The sequence below is a fragment of the Dinoponera quadriceps genome, unplaced genomic scaffold (genome assembly GCF_001313825.1).
Source record: "Dinoponera quadriceps isolate SergipeBrazil2010 unplaced genomic scaffold, ASM131382v1 scaffold397, whole genome shotgun sequence".
Lineage (NCBI taxonomy): Eukaryota > Metazoa > Arthropoda > Insecta > Hymenoptera > Formicidae > Dinoponera > Dinoponera quadriceps.
The window spans coordinates 126,100-150,269 of NW_014554705.1; the positions used below are offsets into that span (position 1 = coordinate 126,100).

Here is a 24,170-nt window from a genome sequence, read left to right on the forward strand (position 1 = left end):
CGTCACTTTCCATTCAGCGAGGTCGGCGCGGAAACCGCGTCTGCGATAGATAGATTTAAGAAGGCCGTCTAAGAAGGCCTTTAATAAGTATTAAAAGGTATTAAATTCCGCGCACGCGGAAAGAAAGAGAGAGAAAGAGAGGCAGAGAGAGTTCACCGTCGATTTAACTTGCGGAGGGCCGCACAACTCGGAGAAACGGAATACATTTCCACGGTATTCGCCGGTAAAGTATGATTATTCGTAAGGCAAACTTCGCCGCAAAGAGTATCGGGCCGAGTTGAATATCGAGAGCTCGCGCTCCACCGCCCCCCACGGCATGATTTAATGTCGGTTATTTAAGAAGAATAAAGTTTCTTCGGAATTTCCGCCGGCACTGCCCCCCCCGCCCCCCCTGTACCGGGGAATATGGATATCGCGCGCATAAGCCTCATTCTAATCGCGTGCGGACTGGAAAGTATCCTCTTGTCGGGGTGCAGAATTTCTCTCCGGCTCCGCTCATAAATAAATCAGCGCGCACTCACGATGAGAAAGAAAGATTTTCCGTCGTACATTGGCGCGGATAAAGTTACCTACGTCGGAAAGTTACCGCGAGCCGACATTTCTCCCGCTGTGGAAAAACGGACATCGGTCCGCCGGTTGAGTTTTCGGGCGCAACTATGCGACCCGCAAACTATCCAAAATTCCCGGTTTTTCCGGCGGAAAAAAAAAAGCGGAAAATCGTGTGTGCAACGCCACGAGCGCGGCGATTTGATCGGTCCGCTTCTCTTTCCTTTTTCTTTTTATTTTCAAGAGCGCCCGTTTCATCGTCGCAACGCCTGTCGATCGCGCGGTTACGTTCGTGCGGAAAAGAAATCTGATATTCCGCGAGTGTCTTTAGTAATAATAAAAACAATTCCGTCTCTCTTTCCCAGCGAAACTCCTTACCTGGATCGTAAGTATCCGTTTCTCGGGGACGGGACGCGTGTTCCGACCGCGTTCGTCCGCGATCCTCCGGCACGAACTTCCCCTTTTCGCACTGCGAAACCCGCGCGAAAAACCGCACGCGTAACAACCCGCTCGCGGACTGCCTCGCGACTGCGTCGCGTATTTACCACGAACGACGACGACGACGGCACTGCGACGCCGCTCTCGTGCTGGTCCTCCGACGACGCGCCTCTCTCTCTCTCGCCTTTCGCTCAGTACGCGCCGAATGACGCTCGTGCACTGTCCTGGCTCGCGGCGCGTCCGTTCGGCGGTGCCGGCCTCGTATGATGACCCCCTTCTAGAATTCTACGGCCCTGACGATACATGACGGCGGTCACCGAGTGCGGCAGCCACCGGGCGCGTCTTCGGGATCGAGAGATCGATCTTTCGCACTCTCCGGAGTGATATGAAATTTCCGGAAGGAAACGCGCGCGCACTCTGACAAATTACCCGCAGGTACATGCCGCGCCAAACTTGGCACGCCTGCGAGCCACCCCATTGCAGATTCCGATCTCGGCGGGGAGGGAGGGGTTACTTAATCCTCACGATCTGTCGAAGTCATCGAAAGAGCCTCACGCGAGATCTCGGACGCGAGATCTTCGCGCGGAGACTCATGCTCGTCCACTTCCGCCGACTCCACACGAGAAATACATTGGAAAATTTCATTTGATTGACGCAAATTAAATGCTTGTTTCGACAATTTCGGTTGTGAGAACTAACATTTGATTGTCTGAAGCAAACCTTTTTCATTTTCACTTTCGAAAAGCAAATTTTTGTTCTCATAATCAAAATGTCTGCCCATGTCTAAATAAGCATTTTGTCTCAGTCAAGTAAATGGCGAATTTTTCCACGATTTTTTTCGGTTTCCTCCCGCGGTTGAACCGAATAGATAGAACTAAAAAACTGGATTTTTTTCATTTTTCCGCATATTTTTCTGTTTCTCTCCGAAAAAAAGAATGGGGAAAAGCCAGTTTTTCAAAACTATATAAAACTTATCAAGTCCAAAGAAACTTGTCCTCTGTGCACCGAGGATCGACTCGACGATCCGCGAAGCGAAAAGCGGAAGATCGCAACACCGAGCTATCGGCAATTTTATCGGATAAAGAGTCGAATGAGCATCTTCAACTTGAACCTTTTGAGTGTAACTTGAACCTCTACTGCGAACAAAAGGCGAAGTCCTCCGCCTTAGCTGGCAGTTCGAGAGTATCATACGCGCGGACACAAATTCCTGCAAAAGTACAACGTCGTCCTCTTTCTCACGCGTACTCCTCACCTCGAGATCCGGCACGAGAGCCGTCTCGTTAGAGAGACGGCGGAATCGCTTGGTCAGGCGATATCGACGTTGCGCGGGGATCGCGTAACGAGGCGCTCATTAACTGCAGCCGATTGCCGTAGTACAAACATCGGAATGCACAGTGTCGTGATACGCGTCGGATCGCATCAATAATAAACGAGAGAGCGGGCCAATCGATCCGAACGAATGACCCAAAAGCATCTGTGCACCGGCAGAGAGACCCCGCCTATGCACGTTGAAAGATGCTCTCTCAGCATCCGGCTCTTCGCCTGCCGAGAAATTCACCGCCGACGCGACCGAGAGAAAGAAAGCGGGAAAGTTTAGATGACGAGTCCGAGATCCCGGAACCCCTCACGTCACAAATAGGCGCGCTCCCGCGTGTGTTCCGTTCCAATTAAAATACTGTTCTCGGAGACGAGGAGACACGATCGAGGTCTCTTTACCGTTTCGGACTCGCGAGAATCCCGAACGAACGTGTCCGCGCGAACCAATCTTCGCCACGGGAGGAATTTCAATTCGACGCTTTCGGCGCTCGAATCTGGCGAACGAAAGTCGCACGACGACGATCTACACTTCCGCCAGGCTTCGACCGGGAATACTCGACGAGAAGAAACAACATTCCTCGTGGACGTTTCGCCCTGCGTACACGCACGTCACGAGTGGGGATCGGCCGCTGCAGTTCGCGCGAGGTTCGTCCGTCCCGCTTTTCTCGAGACTTTTCAAGTACGCCGACCGGGTATCTCTCATCGATCTTGTCGACTCGTGCGTACTGAAAATATGTGAAAGTGCCAGATGAAAATGCGCCTTTCCCGATAAGCCCGCGTTTGCGCCCCTTTACCGCTGTTTTTCCCCGCGCCCCGAACGGCGAATCGCCGCGTAATTCTAGCGCGCGCGCTGAGAATTAATGTGGTCCGGGCTGGTAGGCGAGGAATCCGATCCTCGTGCGACCCGCTTATTCACCTTTACGGTACCCGGTACGTACGTAGATGCTCGGCCGAGTCGCGTGGAAACTTGCGCGTGCCCGCTTTCGATATTTCACGCGCGCGCGTCTCTCTCGCGTGCTTTCGGTCGAAAGCGCTGGTGGGGCTCTAAGCGCGATCGTACTCTTTGTCATTTATTTATCGCGGCCGAACGATTCTCAATAAAACCTTCGCGCTATATAAACGCGAATGAATATGAACGAGGTTAAATAAAGCTGAGTCAAATGAATGAGTGCGATCCCGGGACGAGTCTCGTTTATATGTACGCTGTGCCGCGTAAATTACCCCTTTGTCGCTTTCTCACGCTAATTAGCACTTCTGCAAGGCCTCTTTATACGAATTGGAAATCGGATTTTTCTCGGCGGCAGCTTAAAAGACAAATAAATAAAGAAGCCGAATCGAAGATAAAGTGCAGGAGTGGGAGAGTGAAATTAATTAACAGGTCTCGCCGACCAATCGGACCAATTATTTAACTCGGTCATAATTGGCTCGAATTAATCCGTTTGTTTATCCTTTCTTTCTCTCTTTTAACTAACTAACGGGATTCCATTACACTGTGCATTTTTCATGTCCCTTTGACCGTTTGAAATAAACTGACGTTATTGACAAATTTGTGCGGTCGTTAAAAACGCCGGTCCGGTGTTTCTGGAACGGAAGCCGAGCCGATGGCGTTCGCGTTACGTTGTTACGTCCGGGTGAATCTGGTCATCGGGAGACGATGAAAAGAGAACGGCCGCTCACGCGGCGCAACGCGGCGAGGAAGAGGCTCGACAATGTCGTTAGCGTAGTGGAGAGGCGCGTGTTGACCTGGACGAATGTTCGTCGTAGAAGACGGTGGAAACGCGGAGAATGCCGAGGAACGAGCGCCAGCGAGACTAGGCGAAGCAAAGAGGAACAATGCTTTACCGGTGGTGACGGAGGGGGAGGCAGGGGGCCTCGGCAACGCGTGCCCTTCCTCAATGACCCCCGGGGCATCGCCGAGTCGTCGTCGAGAGAGAGAGAGAGAGAGAAAGAGAAGAGGCCCAGTGACCGACATTCCCCTCTCTTTCCTCCATCCGCGCCGATCCTCCACCGCCTCCTTTTACTCCTCCGCTCGTGTCTCACGACACCGCCGACGTTCACGCACCGACGATCCGACGCGCCAACGCGCGGCAACCGGAACTCGCGGACTCATCGCCCTGAATTTCCGCTCGAACGGAGGAGCCGCTTGAAGGAGGCAACGAGATGTGCCCGATACCTAGGAGGGCAAAAATCCTCCGTCCGACCGCGACGCGCGTACGTATTGGCACGTGGAATGTCGAGAGACATTCCGCTTCTCCGGCAGCCACCGACACCCACACAATTCGAAGAAATTCAAATATCTTATCCGGATTTATTTCTGGAGTACTGTTGGCGTATGATATTTTGCATGAATTGGTGACTTTAATCTATATATGTATAATAAAAATTTTGTGTAAATAACTGAAATTTCGTGTTACTTTAACATAGGAATAAGTTAAGGAGTACACAAACTATATGTTAAACTAAATATATGGTTGAAGTTTGAAGCTATCTTCGAGGGAAAAATTATTTTTTTCAAGTTTAAGTTCAGTGAAAAAAATATGCAGGAAAATAATAAGACAAATAAAATTGTGCAAATGTGTCAATATTAGTATAAATATACAAGAAAAAAGGAAAAGAATACGCGTGAATATTCACACAAAATTCCTGCCGAGAGCCCCGGCGGCTTGTGCACACAAGTAACAGCAGTCGCATGTTAAATTAACTTATTCACCTTGCCAAAGTAACATCAAAATTTTAATAAACTGTTATTCACACAAAATATTTTACTGTGTATGTACACAGAGGACAAAATTTCTTTGATTTTAATACAATTTCTTTTAATTAGCTAGAAGCTAATTTGTATTTTGAAATAGAGCAAACCAACGAATGTTTGATTCGACAAACAGGATTGTTTTGTTTCTCAAACAATAAATCTCCACCCTCTCTCTCTCTCTTCACGTTAAATAACTTATATCTTTTATATTTTCTTCCAAACTTTGAGCTTTATTACATAACCGGTCAACTAGAAAACAAGATGATTTTCCCGAAAAGTCGGTTTCCTAGTCACCATAATTTCTGTTTTCCTCGTTCGTCTCAATTTTGAGACCGATAATTGCGTTGTCTGTTGCAATCGTGTCACCACGTATAATCCGTTACCTGTAACGTGGATCCGCATAGAGACGACGGCAAATAAGCAGTCGCTATTTTGCCATTAAGCGCGACAGACGCGGGACGGAATCTCGCGTTTCGCTGTCGTCGTCAACGTCGTCGTCACTTCAGGCAGGACGTCGCCGCGAAATCAATTTCCGTCCCGCTTCCGTGAGCATTTGCTTACGCTTATACTCGGAACACGAGAGATCGTCACCTCGTCGTATCGTTCCGCTCGCTCTCGCGATCGATAAACAATTCCCGTGCCGCGTGATTTCGTACCGTTGGCCCGGGGGGCAAACGTAATTACCGTTAATTGCAACTGCCACTCGGCCGTACAGCATATTGAAAATTTTATAGTCGCCGGCTCCATTCCGCGCCGCGGCATACAGTAGGAGTCCACACACTGTGCGCGCGTGTGCGGATGCATGCGTAACTATGTGTACATACCTGCATACGTACATGCGCGCCCATACATTCTCGTGTCGACACGCTCCATGTGTGTATATGCACGTGCGACTACCTGTCTTATCGGCAGGAAGACCAGCCGGAAGCGACACGGGTTTCAATCTAACGGAGAAAACAACCGGTTTAATATCCCCGCGTTGTGTATACATGCACATATTCGCGTTGGATCATATTCTTTAAAGTTCGTAAGGTACGAGTGGAAATCTCTCGAGTCTTTTTTCCTTTTTTTTTTTAAATCCTCGAACGTACGAAGCTACGCTTGTTCACGATCAGATTGCTATGTTTGAAAAGGTCGGTTGCGTTAATTACGATTCCCATGCGTCCGCACTCATTAAATGATTTACCGACTGTTTCCGTTCTCTCGCAACGCGAAGTTGCCGAAATACGCTATTAACTGTGTAAGCGAGAGATATTCGATCGTTTCTCGCCATACCGGGCGAGATTAATGCGCTCGTCTTGTACAAACAAGATTTACATATACTTGAGTATGCATCTCGTCGCCTAAATGGCATCTCGAGCTTCCTGCAATAATGCCAACGGTTCTTTGAAAGTTATAATGCCTCTTTGTGGACGTTGAACGTTCGATCACGGAGAGAATTGCCGTGATTGCTACAACCACTGTCTCTATGGTTAGAGAAGAAATTTATATGGATTCAAATTAAATGGATATTACTTTAAAAATTGCTGTTGACACATGCCCGTCTTTACAATGCTCACGGCTATAGTTCAAAGCCATTGTATTAACAAGGAGAAAACGGCTGAAAAATGACGATGATGTCAAAATGATGAAAAAGTGATAAAAATATGAATTTTATTTCCTAGTCATTTTGACGTCAAAAATAACGTCATCGTCATTTTATAAAATAGTTCTTATAACCTTTATCTATGTATAAGCGAAAATAATAACGTTAATATTTTGTTGCGACAACCATGTATCTAGTTAAGTGATATTCGTAATTTTTCTTCTCCGTGAACTTCTCTCTCTTTCTCTCTCTGTTGCGTGTGAAACACGCGTGATTTGATCGACGTTGATCATTATTGATTTATAGATCACGTAGAGAGAACGGAAATAGATACATTCTGCAACGTCAAACTATTACGCGATGTTCAAATGTGTGAATCCGTATTAGCGTCTTGTGTTTACTTTGAGACTAAATATGGCGGATCGAAACTAATGATTTATACGACTTTTTTTCGTCCGAAACCGGACTCACTTACGGACCAAACTTAACTAGATACATCGTACACTACATGAGGAATAAAGAACCATTCGTTTCGGATTAATGTACCTTTTACGATATATTTATCTTTTCTTTTCCCCAGAGAACCTCAACTCACAACCGCTCGCCTCAAGTCCCAGCGCGGAAAGGACGACCTCATAAAGTGTGACGCAGATCTGCCCTTTGTAACTGCACTTTCTGTAATTAAAAGAAAATGGATGTGCATTCAAACGTGAAACGAGTGTACAGATACTCGCACAGGTGTGTGTTTGTCTTCCTTTTCGATGAACTAGTGCTACACTGGAATTTCGTCCTGACGCTTATACGCTTGTTTCATTCTGGAGGCAAAAAATGCTATCTAGTTAAAACAAACGCTAAAACAAACAAATGAAAAAAGTGACAAGGTGTAGAAAAACATTTGATGCGAATCGAATCGATACTGATCGAATCGATACCAATCGCAGATCGAAATCGAGAATAATCGCAACGACTTCAGGGTGCGCGCGCATAGGCTCCACGTATAAATAGCGCTTCTGAAACTATAGAGAGAGAGAGAGAGAGCTCCACGTATAAGTGACAAGATCAAAATAACCTTAATTTTACGCGCGATCAGTCCCCGCGACCGCGATTCCTTGGTGCATTTCGATTTTGTTGCAACACACACGTCGGTCGCGCGCGAGCGTGATTCCTCTCCAAAAATGGTGTCCGTTTTGAATACTGTCGATACCGGCCACGAGGACATGATCCACGACGCCGAAATGGATTATTACGGTTTGAGGTTAGCCACTTGCTCGAGCGACAACTCCGTCAAGATATTCGATCTGAAGAACGGCACCCAGAGCTTGGTCGCCGAGCTCAAGGGACATATCGGTCCCGTGTGGCAGGTGGCATGGGCGCACCCCAAGTTCGGCAATCTTTTAGCCTCCTGCAGTTATGACAGGTGCACTGCTGACTGACTACTCTTTTTGACGGGTCTTCACAGATTTCTGTAAATCTAGCGATATCTCGCAATGTCTTGGCAATTTATATTAAAAGTGTCGCTGTATTAATGCTCCTTCTCACCAGTTCTTATAATTTTTCATAAATATTTCACAATTTCTTAGCATCTTATGTCTACAACAACTATAACAACTTATCCCTGTAATAACAAATTGCTTCACATGTTATGCTTACAATATTAAGTAAATTTAACATTACATAAATATGATATTCATCTGTTTCGTCATCTGATAATTATCTAAATGAGATGACACATATATCAAACTTGTACGTTTCTACAGGAAAGTGATTATCTGGAAAGAACTTGGAGAATGGACAAAGGTGTACGAGCATACAGGCCATGATTCCTCCGTCAATTCTGTCGCATGGGCGCCGCACGAGTTCGGCCTGATTTTAGCGTGCGGCAGCTCGGATGGGTCAATCTCCATTCTCACGAACACCGGAGACGCTTGGCACACGCAGAAAATACCAAACGCTCACACAATCGGCTGCAACGCGGTCAGTTGGTGCCCTGCGATCGATTCCGGCTTCGACGCCAACGCAACGCAACAGAGAAGCAGCCCTGTTAAGAGATTAGCCACTGGTGGCTGCGACAACTTGGTGAAAATCTGGAAAGAGGAAGGCGACAGATGGGTGGAGGAGAACAAGCTGGAAGCGCATAGTGATTGGGTAAATTTTGATCGGAATGGAAACCAGAGTTTCTATCATTCAGATTATTGGTATATCCGGGGGCCTTAAGACTTGTGGTCTGAATCCGAGTATCCAAAAGCTCAGCTTTCATCAATTCAACAACTGACAAATTTAGAGTTCATCGACATCCGAGTATAAATCGAGTACTCAGATAATCTGATATTCACTGTTCGGATATTTGTAAATTTGAGACATAAAAACGTACTAATATATTACATTACATTTGTGTACACGTGATATTCATACGTGTGTAATCGTCTCGAATTCACAGGTTCGAGACGTAGCTTGGGCACCGGCTGTCGGTCCCTCCAGAGTCACTTTAGCGTCCTGCTCGCAAGATCGCCGTGTGGTCGTCTGGACATCCAACGATTACGCCAGTTGGACACCGAACGTTCTGAATGTTTTCGACGATGTAATCTGGAACGTTAGCTGGTCGTTGACGGGAGGTATCTTGGCGATCAGCGGCGGGGACAACAAAGTTTCCCTGTGGCGCGAGAATTCCGAGGGACAGTGGACGTGTATCTCCGAATTGAACAAGGGCCAAGGCAACCTCAACAGTGCAGCGGATCAGCGCGCGTTATAATGTCACTCATAAGGATGTAAAGTAAACGATATTTTATACAAGTACGAGCGTTGTAAATTAATATAAAGATTGTTCGACGGTACTGTTATAAGCATCTCTTAGCGAATTCCTGTTAGCGCTTTGTTATTTGCTACTAATATTTCAGTATATCCATAAAAGGAAAAGTTATCCACCTGAGATGTAACAGCGATGATGTTTACCCGACTATAAATCTCGCGATACATTCAGCGGAACGAGGTTTCCTAACGAGTAAACAACGAATATCGTGCGCGATTTATGTACATGGACAGAGAAAAAAAACACTCCTCTTATCATGCTCTGTACCATATTCTGGACTCTTAATTTATAATTTATATAAAAATACAATAATTTTGCGCCGGAATATACTAAAAATAACATTATTCGTTAGTCGAATAGTCTTTAGTCTTGCGTGTATAAGGATGCGGCGAAGACTATGTCGCGCTTGATCGCGGTCGAGGCCTCCTCCATTTTTTCCTTCAAAACAGGGTCGCCTATCGTCACAGCCGCGTTCTTAACGTCTCGCAGAGTCTCGCCGAGTTGCTGTATGCAACGGACTATGATCCCCTCTTGGACATCCGTCTTCTTCATAATTTCGGCGAATGACTTAGCCTGTGCCCACTCATAAACTACTTCCATCAGGCCGAAGTTTAACGGCGACAACGTCGACAGCTGGTAGACTTGTTCTAAAGATTCCAACTCGGCGTACACCGTTTTCATGACTTCGCGACCCTGCAGAATAACATGAATTGTTTAATGAGCTCAACTAATAACAATGGCCATTGGAATTAGCGTAGAAAGAATCAATCAGCCTGAATCGCAAAATTCACCGACTAGCGATACGTGTCTCAAAACGTTACGATTCGGGCTCTCATCGACTCTCTTTGCATTTGTTAATTACTCAGAAAGAAACAAACTAGCAGATACGTACATTCATCAGATTCGGCGTGAGTTTTGGCTCAACATCGGTGCGTTGATGAAAGATCACCGCCGACAATAGCGCTACTATCTCCGCCGGTTGTAAAACAGTCAGCACATTCTTGAGAATCAGCTCAGTTATGAGCAATTCGTTGCTACCCATTTGTAGAGCGACTCTTCCCTTCAGGGCGACTGCAATCGTGTTTTAAGCAGACGTTATTCGCATTCAAGTGAATTGACGCGTTCTGGCCGTGATACATACCCCTCTCGTCGCTATCGATGTATCTCAGATGCTTGAGAAGCGCCAGCATGTTCACGTATTCCGGATACAAAGCCATCCCCTCGTCGCTGAGCTTGAGCTGCAGCTGTCGTATTTTGCTCTCGAGTTGGTTACGCTCGAACACAGGCCTAAATTGTTCCTCGAAATTAGGTATTTCCGTGCACCTCATATCGTCGAGAATCGCCTTGAGCTGGTCTCTGTGTTGTACCCTCACCCGTAAGTCGCTCTTCAACGAGAATTCAGCGTACGGATGCAAAATTTCCGGCGACGCACCGGCTTTTAACGACAGAGACAATAGTTCCTGGACCGCCGTCTGGCAGGTCTGACCCGGCGGATCGTTTCTGAGGAAGGGAACGCCAAATGAATGACCGAAGCGTCGAGAATGATTGTATATATTTTGTACCCGTAGTTTCTTACTTGAATCGTGATATTTGTCTCTTCTCCCAGTCGTTCAGTACCAAGGTGCAGTCGATTTTTATCTGATGCTTGGTCACCGCCAGGATATGCCACGCTGATATAGTCAGGACCTGATGCGACGGATTGATGCTCGGGACGAATATACGCTTCTTGGTCAGGTTGATCATATCGCACCACCTCTCGTAGATCTGCGGATCCTTGAATTCCGCAACCTCGTAGTCCGACGCGTTCGCGTCCACGAGCACCAACACTTTGTACTGATTGGAAGTTTTGTGGCTGATAATTTGCAGCAAGAGAGCTACCTTGTTGTAGTGATTCGCGTGCGATACGATCAGCACTCTGCCCTCGGTCACGCTCTTCGCCGCTTTCTTGGATTCGAACATGTACGGATTCAGATACTTGATGTCCTCGAGGTAGTCCACCGCCACGTGGTGAAACGCCGAGAGCATCCTCTGGACATCGGTGAAAGCCGGTAGATTCGATAACTCTCGCTCCAGCTTCCGCAGCTCCGTCATGTACGCCGCTTCCTGCGAGGCCAAGGGCGATTCCTTGAAGGACTTGCGCATCATCGCCTCGACAGTGACGGACTCGTTCACCCTTCTCAGGTTCAATAGCATGGCATAGGTGACTTTGAACTTCGACTCCAGTGTCTGCGCACCGCCGCACATCATTGGCTTGAGGTCGTTGAAATGCGGCACCTCGTTCCTGCACATCAGTATCACCGTTCCAGTGGTGTCGTGGCCTCGCCGGCCGGCGCGACCGGCCATCTGTATGTATTCCGTCGGGAACAGAGGGCGAAAGTGATTGCCGTCGTACTTCCGTATCGAATCGAATACCACCGTGCGCGCCGGCATGTTGACACCCATGGCAAAAGTTTCCGTCGCGAACAGCAACTGAAACACGTCAAGATGCGACCCCGTGATTCACCCCGGAATATCTCCTCGTATTCCCCGAAATGATTACCTTCACCACTCCACTCTGGAACAACATCTCCACGATTTCCCTCAGAATCGGCAATATCCCGCTGTGATGTATACCCACTCCTTTCTGCAGAAGCTCCTGCATCATAAGTACTTGCGGCAACTCCCTGTCGCTGCCCTTCAGGTTTCTGATGTTACTTTGAAAGAACACGTGCACCTGATGCTTCTCCCTCGCGGTCGTCAAGTCGAGATTCCTCAGTGTGGCAGCATTCATGTCGCAACGCTTCCTCGACAGTGTGAATACAACCACGGGTAACATGTCCTGTAAGATCGACGGCGTTCAATAAACGGAGATGACCGTCGTCGAAAATGTCTTCTCTACTGGGATAAAAACCGCGAAATCGACGATGACGTACGTTTTTCTTAAGATGACTTATGAACGCCCTCCATAAAACTTCCTCCTGCTTCGGAGTCATTATAATTTTTCTCCTGTTATCTTTTTGATTTTTGTTATTCTTCTTATCGGATGAATTTGCCGCTTTGTACCATCTAAATTATCGTAGCAAATATTGAGATAAACTATGCCTCTGAAGGACAGAGAGCGACGCGCAGACAGAAGAAAATGATTTACCCGTCTAACAAGAATTGCCCACTGCCATCGAGCACTAAAAATTTGTCATCCTTAGTCTTACCGTCGGTTCCAGTGTATAAATAATGCAGAAGAGGTATCGGCCTTTTCAGAGTACTGATCACGTACATTTTTCGCTTCTTGATGCGACCTACCCAGTCCGCGAACACTATCGGATTTGGCACGGTCGCAGATAACATTACTATGTTGATGGTTTGCGGCAGAAGAATGACTATTTCCTCCCACACATGACCTCTCTAAAAGAATACAGTGATACGCAATTATCGAATATCATGGGAGCATTAGCAACGTTAGCGGAAAGCGGAAAGTTAATTACATCTTCGTTATTAATGTAATGCACTTCGTCGAATATCACAAATTCTAGGTCTCGCAAGACGTCCGATGCGCAATACAACATCGATTGCAAGATCTCTGTTGTCATGATTAAGCACGAGGCGTTTTGGTTTATCTGCAAGTCACCCGTTAACAATCCGACACTTTCGAACTTCTTCTTAAAGTCGCGATATTTCTGATTCGACAGCGCTTTTATAGGAGACGTATAAATCACTCTAAAAAAAAAGTGACAGAAACGATCAGGATTGGTAACTCAGTCTGTCTGGTTATTTGTAATAACAGGGATATATACAGAGTAATATATCAAGCAACTCTGTACCTCGTCATGTGCTTCTGACTCAATGCAATAGCGTATTCAGCGACAGTGGTCTTTCCTGCAGACGTATGCGCAGCAACAAATACATTGCAGTTTTCTTCCAATTTAAGGATAGCTTGCTTCTGGAAGGTGTCCAGTTCATATTCGAACTTGATTGCTGGATCAGGTACTTTCTTGTCAAAATCAGTCACTGGAGCAGACACATCCAACTGCTCTGCCCATTCGCTCTTTGCCAACTCTGATCGTTTCTCCGATATCTTCAGAACAGGTATATTTATTTCGTCAGAAAAAGTAGAGATGTCTTCTATGGAGGGAATGTTGGAAGGTTGTACACTTTCTTTCTTAGTTTCCTCAGTTAGCAACCATGAGCCAAGCGAATTCCCCTCCTCGTGTATAACAGCCATTAAATTGACATTATCATTATCAGTTTGTAATTCATCGGGTGTTTCAGACACTGAACTTGATATCGATGTTTCCTCTGCATTCTTGTTACAATTGGTTGGCGTACAATTGTCACTTTTGAATTCTAAGCCTGAACTAAAGCCTTTAGCTAATGTCCTTAAATTTTTCTCAAAATCAATGTCCTCCCCAAATTCACTTTCAGGTACTTTAATTTCATCAAAACCACCAGGCCAAAAGGGAATATTGCTGGGATTACCTGTAGAAAACATATCGTTCAGGATAATGTACAATTTGTCTGCTTTAAACTGCATTGTTAGAATTGAAATCAAGCTTGATATTTAATTCATAACAATTTTGACAGGATCAATATACCTCGAACTCCATCCATAAGTGGTCCAGGTGCACGAGTCATGGACATAGAATTTCTCGCAGTTTCTCCTGCACCCAGTAAGACAATCTCTTGCATCTCGCCAATTTTACCTGTTATCGGGTCACGATCAAACTTCAATGTTGTACCAATCGGAGCTAAATCATACTCCAAAAGTGAAAGAATATTAGGCTTGCGCGGCCAATAACATTGAACATTGTCTAGTTGATGTATCGGTAATCGTTCGGGATTCTCGATGTATCCCCGCATTTCTAATTCAATATCAGGCCAAATGGGTGGAGGTTCAAGCAGCTGTAAATAATAACATGTTAAACTGCACCAGGCTATTATACAGAATCATACATCTAATTATAATCTAAATGTAAGTGATGTAATTACCTCCGCCGAGTTATTCATTGTTACGTCAATTTCACAAACCTTTGTTTACAATATATTAACAAGTGATAATATTAAAATTTTTCTCATGCTACCTACTTGACCTATGAAATCAACATGGTTGTCAAAACGTTTATCGTTAAAAGAATAATCTTGAGAATTTCGCTTAATTAGTCAACAAGAATCACTTATTTTTAGTCATTTAATTGTCACAATAGGCAGTTATAAAGAGTTTATTTTGTGCTAGTTGTCTTCCGGTCGACATGTAACCTAACTTCTCAGATAACCCATATGCGGTGTTGGATACACTATGCAACAGCAGAGTCACCTAGTGAAATAAGAGTTAACTAATAAATACAAACAAAACTTTATTTGAAGCAATAGCTGTAGAGTAGCCAAAAATCTCCTCTACTAAAATATTTTTTCAATGATTATATCATACAGATAATACATAATATTACATTAGGCAACTCTCCCTTAATCAGCATTTTAATTATATTCAGCATTCATAACGTGTACTTATTTTCACACATGATTCTGTTAACATAATCATATATATGTCCGTGTATATTGTCCATACATATGCATTTATTCTATTCCATCTCGTCCATTTTTAATTTTGCTCTGTCTTTGCGTATATTCTTTTTCCACAGTCTCTTAATGTGCTTCTTCAGTTTACCTGATTCCTTTAGTTCTTCATACTGTGAGACGAGATCCAGAGCCTTTTTCTCCGCTTTACAAATAAATAAAATAAAATAACAAATTAAAAATAAATACCAGAATAGCATTAAAAATTAGTTCAGCTTACATTTCTTCTTGAAAACAGGCTTCTCTCCTCGTTTGATAGACTCAATCAGTTCCTTCTTTTCTTGTTGTTCCTTTTCCTTCTTTTCCTTCAATTTCTTTTCTTCTCTTAATTGATTTTCTAGCCTTTGAATGAGATATTTTATTTTCTTTGTCATTTTCGGATCTTTTTCGGCTTGTTTTAGTTCTTTCTTTAGAGCATTGAGATCGTTCTCACGTAAGTTGCTAATAAATCCATAAGAACGTTTGAAAGCCTTCTCATCAAATTTACCGCATAAGCTATCGAATCTGGGATCTCGAGTCTTAACTTTTTTAACTTTCACTACTTCTCTTAGAGTGGATACTGGTATTTTAGCGGATACTTCATGCGGTCTGTTTTTCCCACGTTTCTGTTGCTTTTCTTGCTTGAATTTTCTTTCCATCTTTATTTTCTTCCTGGACACTGTCTCTTGATACAACTTAGTTCCTAATTTCTCCTCTAATTTTAGCAGCTCCCCGAAACTCAAATCGGAAGATTCCTCTATCTGAAATAAAAATAAAAATAATATAAGGAATCCTATAAACAACTTATATTTTTTAATTGTGTATAACGATAGTTGTAATAATATATAATGTTCTTTATGTATGATTGTTGTAATGGTTTTTAATTGTACATAATGGTCATTTAAAATTCGTGCTAAAATTTTACCCGATCTTCATCTTCTGCAAATAATTTGTTTTTATCACTCATGCTGAATTGATGTGCATACATAATAAAATTATTGTTTTCCTTGCTTGCTTGTAAGGAACGACTGCTGGAAATTCGAGGTTAGCATTACATGCGCCATCTTCCGAAAAGTATAGTTTTTTCAAAACCTTATATAGGATTCACACTACGTCTGACATTTGACAATCCGATATCCAATGAGATATTTCACTTTTTAGGGTTCCCAGCTAAAAACATTTTTGTCTTTAGAAAACGTATTCTCCTATTGGATATTAATAGCCGTACGTCGGTGCAGTGTGAATCCTGCATTAATTGTTAATGTAGTCTTCCTTTTCATTCAATCGTCTATCAATGATACACACCGTATCCTATGCGGGTGTATGTTGATTTTACACAGGTATAATTAAATAAAAATAGTGATAAATACCTCCAAATAAAAAGATAAAAGGGAAGAAGAATGAAAATGAGTGAGTTAAAATAGAAATAAAACGAGAAATTTCTATTATTTAACTTGTTATTTAAAAAAACGGTTGTTATAGGTTAAGTTATACAATGTGAAAAAGTTTATTACCGACAAAATATGGATAATACCGAATTGTTGTTCTTCGATACATTCTCCCATGACATTTCAGAGGTATGTTTACACATTGGATTAATAATAATGATAATAAAAATCAAATCTGAAATCATTTTTTTTCCATTTTTTAGGAATTGAACCTGGATTTGGTGCAATTCCCCAAGCCTGTTTATATTAGCGAAGTAAGAATAATACCATTGGGTGCACGAGTACAAGCAGACTTTCCAGGAGGAGTACGCCTCGGGTAATGACTGATTCTCTTCCGTTATTAGCTAAGAACTTTCAAAGATCTATTAATTTAGACTATAAGGATCTAAAGTCTCGGTATTATTTTCTTCAAATTGATTCACAAAGATACCCAGAATTGATAAAAAAAAGGATTATCCTTTTAGAGCAACCAATCCTTCTCAATTTGAAATTGAGTTTTTTGTGAATGACCTCAGTAAGCCTGGAGCATCTACTTTCGAATCTCTGGGTGGGTTAGAATACAAGCAGAACATTCACATTCAACTGGAATGCGAGCGAAAACAGATACCAACTGATGGATTAGTGCTAAGAGGATGGTATACCACGATAACGCTAGCAGTGTATGGTACTCTGACAAAATCGCTGAACAATCCTCAGGAGGTCAATAGTTCAACAGCAGGATCTACCACTTGTGTCAGTGCCCTGGAAGAAAATCCTAAAGGTGCTGCTCAGACTCCTTCGGAACAGCAACCTGAGTGGTATTACGAGAACCAGCATCAAACAAATTCATCGGTAAGGATAATTTATTTGCAATGATAAAATTTATGCAGAATAAATTTTTTCTACATCATAGATGTTTACAAACATCTAAATACACCTGAACAATATTTTGAGTAGAGACATGGAAATGCTTGAAAGATGTGTTAGATCATCGAGATCCTCTTTTACAGGTTCTACTTTCCAAATGCCGTGTCCCTGTGCTTAAAAACTTGATGTTTAACCGCATATCATTGTCAACAGGAAACATGCGTCGCCGCAACTCCGCCACCGCCGGTTCAACCAATTCAGGTTGTAGAGCCGTCCAGGACTGCCGCGCCGGACACCGAGAAGGCAGAATCAGCACAGTGGGAAGAGGAGGCACCCTGCAATACAGGCGAAAAACCCTCGAAACGACCTTCCTCTCCTCCTACGGAGTCCTTGATCTCTCTGAGTCCCGAGTCCATCTCTGCCGAAGAAGAGGAAGCGGAACAACAGGAAGCGGCCGAACCGGAGACTGGCGAGCCGTTCGAGCCTATATTATCGGACGAAGACATAATGACTGACGATGTGCCATCTACAGCCGAATTCGAGTGCGAGGCGCAGATCGACGAGATCTACGCGCTGATGCCGCCCGATCTGCTGAGTCTAGAGAAACCGGGGAATCTGGAGGAGCCCTGCGTGAGCCACGAGACTTTACTGAAGATCAAAGAGATCCTCCAGCCCTTGTCCAAGTCGGTCACGCATTTCCACAACGCGTCTGGTCAGGAGAAAGAAACGTTCGTCCATAACTGCGAATCTCTCTGTGCCATATTAGGTCCGTTCGACTTCAGCACGGACAATGTCAACGACTTGACCAACATCGTCAACGCTGGCTTAGACATGGACTTCGCTAGAGCCCAGCCGCAACCGGCGTACAAGGTGCGGCACGTGAAGGTGGGTGTACGTTTAGCGGAAGCTCTCTGTCGATTATCCATAGGTCCGGAGATTCTGCTAAAGGTCGACGCGCCGTCCAAGCTGCTGTCTCTCTGCATGCGCGAGAACGTGGCGCTGCCGGTGAAACTTTCCGCCCTGCGAGCCCTCGACGCCGCGCTGATCAGTCCGGTGATCGTGCAGGAGTTCTTAAATCTGAAGATCAGTCTGTACAGAAAGGCACTGACGATGCTGGACACGGTGAAGTTAGCCAGACTGAAGTACGCCCTAAGCTCGCTCCTCCGCAAGGTCCACGTCTACGAGTATCTGGAGGAGACGAGAGAATTCGAGGAACTCGGTCTGGCCGAGCTGATGAACGCCTACATTTGCGCGCCGACATTGATGGCGCAGCCCAAACGCCAGCTGCCGGCCGGTGCTCAGATGGAGTTCGAGCGAGAACGCACTCGCAATCCTCGCGCCCACCTGGTAGTCTACTTCGAGTACCACAAGTTAACCCATCACCTCCTGCTGGCATTGTCCTCTCCCGAGTGCGACTTCAAGGTGATCAAGCTGATCCGCCGCTTCCTCCTGCATCTCTCCGGCACGAAGGAAGGCCTGTTCTACCTGATGAAGGAGGCCGAGGTGGTACGGCTGATGCTGAAGGCCCTGAAATGCGAGTTACCGGGCGCCGGTTGCATCTTGGCGTGGCGTCTTCAAGTCGCCCAGTGTTTGATCCGCTTGAGACAGAACGACCCGGACGACTGGATGACTCTGAAACAACTGCACTCCTTCCTCGTGTTTCCCGACGGCTTGCGCGCCATTATCAAGGTAGCGCCGTTAGGCGACTTCATGGACGTCCTGATCCCCTATTTGTCGGACTCCAATCTCTGCGAGTTCGCCGCCGAAGTGATCTCCGCCATCGTGCGCTACTCCGACCGTGTGGAGATCCTGCAGAACCGCGCGGAACTGATGCTGGATAAGGCGCGCGAACATGCTGTACTCAGGGATGTGACGTCGTATTTGACGACCGCGGCTCAGGCCTCTCACTGGGACTACAGCGACGTGTCATCGCTGGTAGCGATCGTCAGGAAGAGCGCGGAGAAGGCTGCGTCTCTGCCTGGTCAACTGATCACCGCCTGCAGGATCCTGCATTATCTCATCTTCCCGTCGAACAACGACGTCGACCCCATGGAACCCTACGTCGAGCTGAAATATAGGAACGCCTTGACGCAGCTCTTCGCCGCCGACGGTCTCACCGCCCTGGTCGCTGTGATGGCGAACGTCTCCGAGTTCTACGAACAGCCGTTCCTCCATCGCGCCGCCCTGACGGGCCGCAGAGGTATGGCGTTGGTCGCCCTTCTGCTGCCCTGCGTGAAGCTGACCCGGGCACTGCTGGAGAGGCTCGTCAAGTGCATGGCGACGGACTTCAAGGATCTCACGGCTGTCGTTCCGCTCTTGGGTGTCTATTCCTTGGTTGAGGCCGTGCCGCCTAATCTAGTAGTGCGGACTCTGTCCGAGGAGATCGTGGGCACGCTGCTGGTGTTCACCCAGGCGGTCGATTCCGACGGTTCCGGCAACGTAGCCAAGTCTCTGTGGACTCAGATGTTGGGCGAGGTGCTGAAAATGGTCTCGCTCAGTCCCTGCAACTTCGTGCCGGGTCTGAAGCTGCTGGCACGCCTGTTACCGCCCGTCCTGACACCGCGAGAGACCGCCACCGAGGACGCGGCGAGAGTTGTAGGCCTGAGGAAACTCTGGTCGGCGCATCTGCAAGCGCAAGCCACGAATCTCACGGAAACTCTGCGATTACTCTGCGCCACTTGGAACGGAGAAGTCTTGCTCCTTTTGTCCACGGTGTGCAAGCAGTTGAGCGACCTGGCGGCGCCGACGGCTCTTTTGGTCGGAAGATGTCTCTTGGATGGCATCTTAGCGGCCACTCCTCAGAATAATATTCCCATTCTCGCTCTGATCAGCGATCTAGCTAGGCACGCGCCCATGAAGGCCACCTTGCTGACCCTGACGAGTCCTGCGTCCAGGGCACAGGTGAAATCCGATCAGAAGTACCCACCGGTCATCGAGATGATGTGCTCCACCCTGAAGAACAGCGGTGAAGTCCGTGCGCAGTACGAAATCCTCAGTATCTTCGAGACCCTGTGCGACTGTGGTCTGAGCCTGATGCAGGAGGATAACGAGCCCTTCGAGAAGAAGCTTACGCATTCGGTACCCAGCAAGGAACCTTTACTGTCAATCCTCGCGGCTCTGATCGAAATCTTAGCCACCAGCACGAAGTACCAGCTGGATGTGATAGAGTGCACCCTGCACGTCCTCCTGTCCCTCATCGGTCACAACTATGGCCTGTACCACGTAAAGAGCTGCCTGGAAAACAACCCTGGTGCCTTACGCGCGTTGCTGGATCACGTGTCTACTTTGGAAGATCCCGAGACGTGTCCCCTGGTGGGCCTGACCGTGACCTTCTTGGAAAATTTGATTGCTTCCGAGAGACGATCCCTACACCTGCGCGCACAGCAGTTGGCCTCTTTGATCTCTTGGGAGAGAAACGACCATCCCTTGGAGAAATTGAAGCGCGCGAAGGAGCTGGTGGAGACTTTGAAGGCCGAAGAGAGAGAGGAGAAAGAACCCATCCCGGAGATGTTGGAACCGCTGTTGCCTACTCCGGAGGCTCTGTTGAATCAGTTCTCGCAAAGATGCGCCGGGACGACCGGTAACAGTCCGGCCCGGTCCACGAAATTCTCCTTCGCGACGACCAGTCAGATACAAGCGGAGAATACGGTAGACCTGTTGGCACTCGCCGCCGAGTTACTGCCCGCTGACTTCAATCTGTTGGCGGAGGCGCAGAATTTGTGCTCCAAAGCACCTCCCGACGACGCCACCCAACCTCTGCAGTCGAAACCGCAAGATGAGGAGCAAGAAAGCAGAACGGAGAAGCAGAGCTCCCCAATCGCCAAGTCGAAGCAGCCGTTTGGTAAGATTTTTAACGCTCATCTACCAGCCGATCTCCGCAACGGATTGTAGTCGATCGATTCCCGTTTTTGTATTACGTAGCAATTTCTTTTTTTCATTTTCCACTCCAGTGACACCGGTACGAGGTAGAAACCAGTTCACCAACTCATTACGGGGTGGCCCGGTGGGTGGAGGGGTGGGTAGAGGCGCTGATCCCTTTCGATCGAGACCGCCCAATACCTCGAGACCACCGTCTCTTCATGTGGACGAATTCGTAGCGCTGGAAACGTGCGGAGCTCAACCGACAGGCCCTACTGGTTACAACAAGCTCAGCATACGCGGAACATGCCCACCGCGCGCTATCAACAGCGGGACCAGAAGCCGGCCGTGGGCGCAAGAAACTCGTCCTCCGTACCTTCGTTAATTCATTCTTCCTGCTCCTCGAATTCTTCTCTTCCTCAAATTACGCAAAAACATCCCAATTTTGCTGTAGTACGATCCTAGAGATCGTTCGACAAATCCCTGGCGAGTTCTTGAAAAATGCATGATCTTTTTCGAAGTAACTCTAAAAAATCATGCTACGTCCTCCGCGAAAGTATATTTTATTGTATTACAAATCATTTGACTTAACTAACTTTTGCCAATTAGAGAACATATTTTCAAATTTGTAGACGTGTTTCTCCAAGTTTTTCAATCTTCGCATTTTGCCTTTACCCTACAAAGAGATTACACATAATTATTACATATGTATGTATATATATATATATATATTTTGAACGTTATTTTTTTTAATTTATCGATATTTCTTAAATATTTACCGCACAGTACTTTAAATAAAATAAGAAATAAAAGAATATATATAAATATTAAATAAAGTGAAAAATTATTCTTTCCTTGTGACGTGATTTATTTTGAAACTATTGTGCGTGTGTGTTACCTCTTTTACTTTGGCTATTTTTCTTGCAGGATGTTAAATTTTTTCATTGAAAAACACAACGTAATAAAAAGATATAATAACTACTACAAGAATAAGTATTCTGTGTACCTTAGGCTTCCGTAAATTTGGTATTTTTTTCGAGAATTTCGTCAGTGATTCTATAATTTTTTTATTGGGTTTTATTTGATTTCTTTCCATGTAATCCATCACTAACATGAGGAATCCGAAATTATTTTTACAGCAAGCTGTTCCAAGAAGAGCACCCATGATTATAATATTGGGCCTATAACCAAAAGCCTCCATTCCATCCAGGAACTCTTTGGCGTCTTGATATTCTTGACAAGAAAGTGCCAGAACTCCGAACGTCATTATGTTTGGAGCAAGCGACTTCCTCTCAGTTATTTGTATCACTTCCTAAATAATAGAGTCGCATTATGCACTAATTAAACGATAAATTGCGCAAATCTACGAACACTCACCTTCGCAGCTTTGTATTCACGACGCATGCTGCGCCTCTTGATAAGCATATTATAAAAGTCAATATCTAGCGGGATATTTTTTTCATCTGCCAATTTCATGAGAAGATTTTCAGCAGCTATTGTGTTTGGAATTAAATCCAGGAACATCGTAATGGTTTTAGCGCCTGGCTTAACACCGTCGGCGGCCATTCGACCTAAAAATCCTTCGATACCACCGAATAAGGTTAAACGATTGCTCATGAACACATCGTTTAAGTGTATTGACGCTGCCTGTGGGAGGTTCTGCTCATTTGCTCTGATGAGGGAGTTTTCCGTAACATTGCCTTGCTTCGGTTCCATTAATAGCAATAACGTGCTCACAAAGGGCGGTGATGCCAACAAATCCGGCTTCTCTCCTTCCTTCAATAAGATCCTAGTCGCCTCGTAGTTTGGAAGAAGGACATCGTTGACCTTCGTATCCCCCAGTTTGCAATCTCTGATCGTTCGCAGAAAAAGATCATACATAATCAAAGTGCGCCTGACCTTCCACTTACACATTAAATGCCATATCGTCAAAGCATGTCGAAGACCATTCTCTTTATCGGCAATTGCAGCGTGAAATAGCGAATTGAAAGTGATCTCTCCTATTTCGATACGATTGTCCATCATCTCATCCACCAATCGAAACGCTTCGCCGATCTGACTATGCCAGGCGTATGCCTTCACCATGACATTGTAGTGCACCTGATTCAGCGGAAATTGCTTCTGGTACAGTGACTGTCGTAGATTGTTTAAATGCTCCAAAGCTAATTCCTTGTTGTCCGACGTGGCGCACGCGTTGAATAGAGAGGTGTAAGTCGCTGCGTTTGGCGTAAGAGCACGCTTTTTTGCTTTATTATATAGACTAAAGCATTTCTTTATATCACCCTGCATGGAGAGAGCTCGTATCAGAAGATTGTACATATACATCGTAGGTTTGTCTCGGTTTTCCTTTATCAGATCGAATACTTTCAGAGCAGAATTTATGTCATTCTTTTTCAAATGCGACTTAATCATGCGCCCATAGTTGCCTGGACTAGGTTTCAATCGACGTGGGACGCAAGCCTCAGTATCCTCAAACTTTTCCTGCTCTTCTTCAAACTTATCCATTTCAACATACTCGAATTTTCTGCCTGAGATGTCTCCGAAAACATTGGCGTTCTTAGGAAGTTCTTTCGTGCAGAAACTGACCACTGGAGGCTGCAATCTGGGCTGCAAGTACCCATTCTTGGCTTCATCACAACAATGAGATACGAGAGCTTAAAAGAGAAACATTGTTTAATTTTATTCACATCGTTGAAACCTTTGAGCTTAGAAAATTGTGGACAGGAATGAAGGCAGAATATTATTAATACCAAGTACTTGTTATTTCTTATTTACTTACGTTGTTTTCCGCAAATAATGCGATTTAATTCGTTGACATAACCTACTGTATTTCTTAACTTGAGTGCTGAGCAAAGTTTTCGACAAATCATTTTGTAATTACTGATAGGCACATTGGGAAACTTGCTTTAAATTGAATATTCGCATTTATTTTCAATAAGAAATGCCAAATCAAAACGAAGTTAGCAGTACTCCGGAATACTCAAAATACAACACATGCTGAATTCAAGCTTGATATACAATACGTCGGATGACGAAACGCAGCCGATG

At 45.4% G+C, this 24,170-nt stretch overlaps 5 protein-coding genes across 8 annotated transcripts in view; 2 read left to right on the forward strand and 3 right to left on the reverse strand.

Moving 5' to 3' along the window:
* LOC106740992 (cysteine-rich motor neuron 1 protein) overlaps positions 1–7,269 on the reverse strand; it is a 32,632-nt gene extending 25,363 nt beyond the window's left edge. The window contains exons 1-2 of one of the 2 annotated variants that reach the window (XM_014612540.1): positions 7,185–7,269; positions 5,878–5,997 (exon numbers count right to left, since the gene is read on the reverse strand). The gene's annotated coding sequence lies outside the window, so the exon portion shown is untranslated. Of the gene's footprint in view, positions 1–924; positions 1,143–5,877; positions 5,998–7,184 lie in introns of those variants that run through there. The other variant, XM_014612542.1, reaches the window with a different exon arrangement.
* Positions 7,270–7,664: 395 nt separating this feature from the next.
* LOC106740958 (protein SEC13 homolog) lies at positions 7,665–9,475 on the forward strand. 2 transcript variants are annotated; one of them, XM_014612468.1, is made up of 3 exons: positions 7,665–8,055; positions 8,396–8,783; positions 9,076–9,475. In XM_014612468.1, the coding sequence occupies exons 1-3, from the start codon at positions 7,814–7,816 to the stop codon at positions 9,385–9,387; spliced, it is 942 nt and encodes a 313-aa protein (XP_014467954.1). In that variant the 5' UTR covers positions 7,665–7,813; the 3' UTR covers positions 9,388–9,475. The 2 variants fall into 2 exon arrangements, with proteins under 2 accessions (XP_014467954.1, XP_014467952.1); XM_014612466.1 differs by having other exon boundaries at positions 7,721–7,893.
* Positions 9,476–9,695: 220 nt separating this feature from the next.
* Positions 9,696–14,424, reverse strand: LOC106740957 (helicase SKI2W). The gene is made up of 11 exons (XM_014612465.1): positions 14,407–14,424; positions 14,013–14,319; positions 13,242–13,896; positions 12,906–13,137; positions 12,572–12,825; positions 12,357–12,489; positions 11,984–12,262; positions 11,021–11,913; positions 10,586–10,944; positions 10,337–10,515; positions 9,696–10,137 (listed from the first exon to the last, which is right to left on the reverse strand). Exons 1-11 carry the CDS (start codon positions 14,422–14,424, stop codon positions 9,808–9,810), a joined length of 3,639 nt encoding a protein of 1,212 aa, XP_014467951.1. The 3' UTR covers positions 9,696–9,807.
* Positions 14,425–14,754: 330 nt separating this feature from the next.
* Positions 14,755–24,161, reverse strand: LOC106740889. The gene is made up of 15 exons (XM_014612354.1): positions 23,902–24,161; positions 22,500–23,776; positions 22,129–22,434; positions 21,698–21,798; positions 20,191–20,417; positions 19,810–20,058; positions 19,326–19,594; positions 18,981–19,097; positions 18,648–18,791; positions 17,993–18,442; positions 17,835–17,890; positions 17,144–17,208; positions 15,896–16,008; positions 15,212–15,731; positions 14,755–15,136 (listed from the first exon to the last, which is right to left on the reverse strand). Exons 1-15 carry the CDS (start codon positions 23,990–23,992, stop codon positions 14,997–14,999), a joined length of 4,125 nt encoding a protein of 1,374 aa, XP_014467840.1. The 5' UTR covers positions 23,993–24,161; the 3' UTR covers positions 14,755–14,996.
* Positions 16,267–21,681, forward strand: LOC106740956 (protein virilizer). Of its 2 annotated transcripts, none has more exons than XM_014612463.1 (6): positions 16,267–16,380; positions 16,453–16,547; positions 16,622–16,734; positions 16,883–17,249; positions 17,478–21,105; positions 21,215–21,681. In XM_014612463.1, exons 2-6 carry the CDS (start codon positions 16,494–16,496, stop codon positions 21,505–21,507), a joined length of 4,455 nt encoding a protein of 1,484 aa, XP_014467949.1. In that variant the 5' UTR covers positions 16,267–16,380; positions 16,453–16,493; the 3' UTR covers positions 21,508–21,681. The 2 variants fall into 2 exon arrangements, with proteins under 2 accessions (XP_014467949.1, XP_014467950.1); XM_014612464.1 differs by having other exon boundaries at positions 16,934–17,249.
* Positions 24,162–24,170: the final 9 nt, after the last annotated feature.

Excerpts from the sequence above, each read along its gene's own strand:
- LOC106740957 (XM_014612465.1), bottom strand. Across the intron at positions 13,138-13,241 it reads AGTCAGAAGCACATGACGAG|AGTGATTTATACGTCTCCTA; the intron begins GTACAGAGTTGC and ends CTTTTTTTTTAG. Across the intron at positions 12,826-12,905 it reads ATTACATTAATAACGAAGAT|AGAGGTCATGTGTGGGAGGA; the intron begins GTAATTAACTTT and ends GTATTCTTTTAG.
- LOC106740958 (XM_014612468.1), top strand. The coding sequence starts at position 7,814 with ATGGTGTCCGTTTTGAATACTGTCGATACCGGCCACGAGGACATGATC. Across the intron at positions 8,056-8,395 it reads GCCTCCTGCAGTTATGACAG|GAAAGTGATTATCTGGAAAG; the intron begins GTGCACTGCTGA and ends ACGTTTCTACAG. Across the intron at positions 8,784-9,075 it reads TGGAAGCGCATAGTGATTGG|GTTCGAGACGTAGCTTGGGC; the intron begins GTAAATTTTGAT and ends TCGAATTCACAG.
- LOC106740956 (XM_014612463.1), top strand. The coding sequence starts at position 16,494 with ATGGATAATACCGAATTGTTGTTCTTCGATACATTCTCCCATGACATT. Across the intron at positions 16,548-16,621 it reads TCTCCCATGACATTTCAGAG|GAATTGAACCTGGATTTGGT; the intron begins GTATGTTTACAC and ends TCCATTTTTTAG. Across the intron at positions 21,106-21,214 it reads CAAGTCGAAGCAGCCGTTTG|TGACACCGGTACGAGGTAGA; the intron begins GTAAGATTTTTA and ends TTTCCACTCCAG.
- LOC106740889 (XM_014612354.1), bottom strand. The coding sequence starts at position 23,992 with ATGATTTGTCGAAAACTTTGCTCAGCACTCAAGTTAAGAAATACAGTA. Across the intron at positions 17,891-17,992 it reads ATTCGCAGTTATGGACGAAC|GGCTCCTCCAGATTCCCCGG; the intron begins GTTTCTTTCTCC and ends TGGCTCACGCAG. Across the intron at positions 17,209-17,834 it reads AGATCGGGCGGCATCAGCGC|GTTGCTGTTCCGAAGGAGTC; the intron begins GTAGATCTCGTC and ends AATACCACTCAG.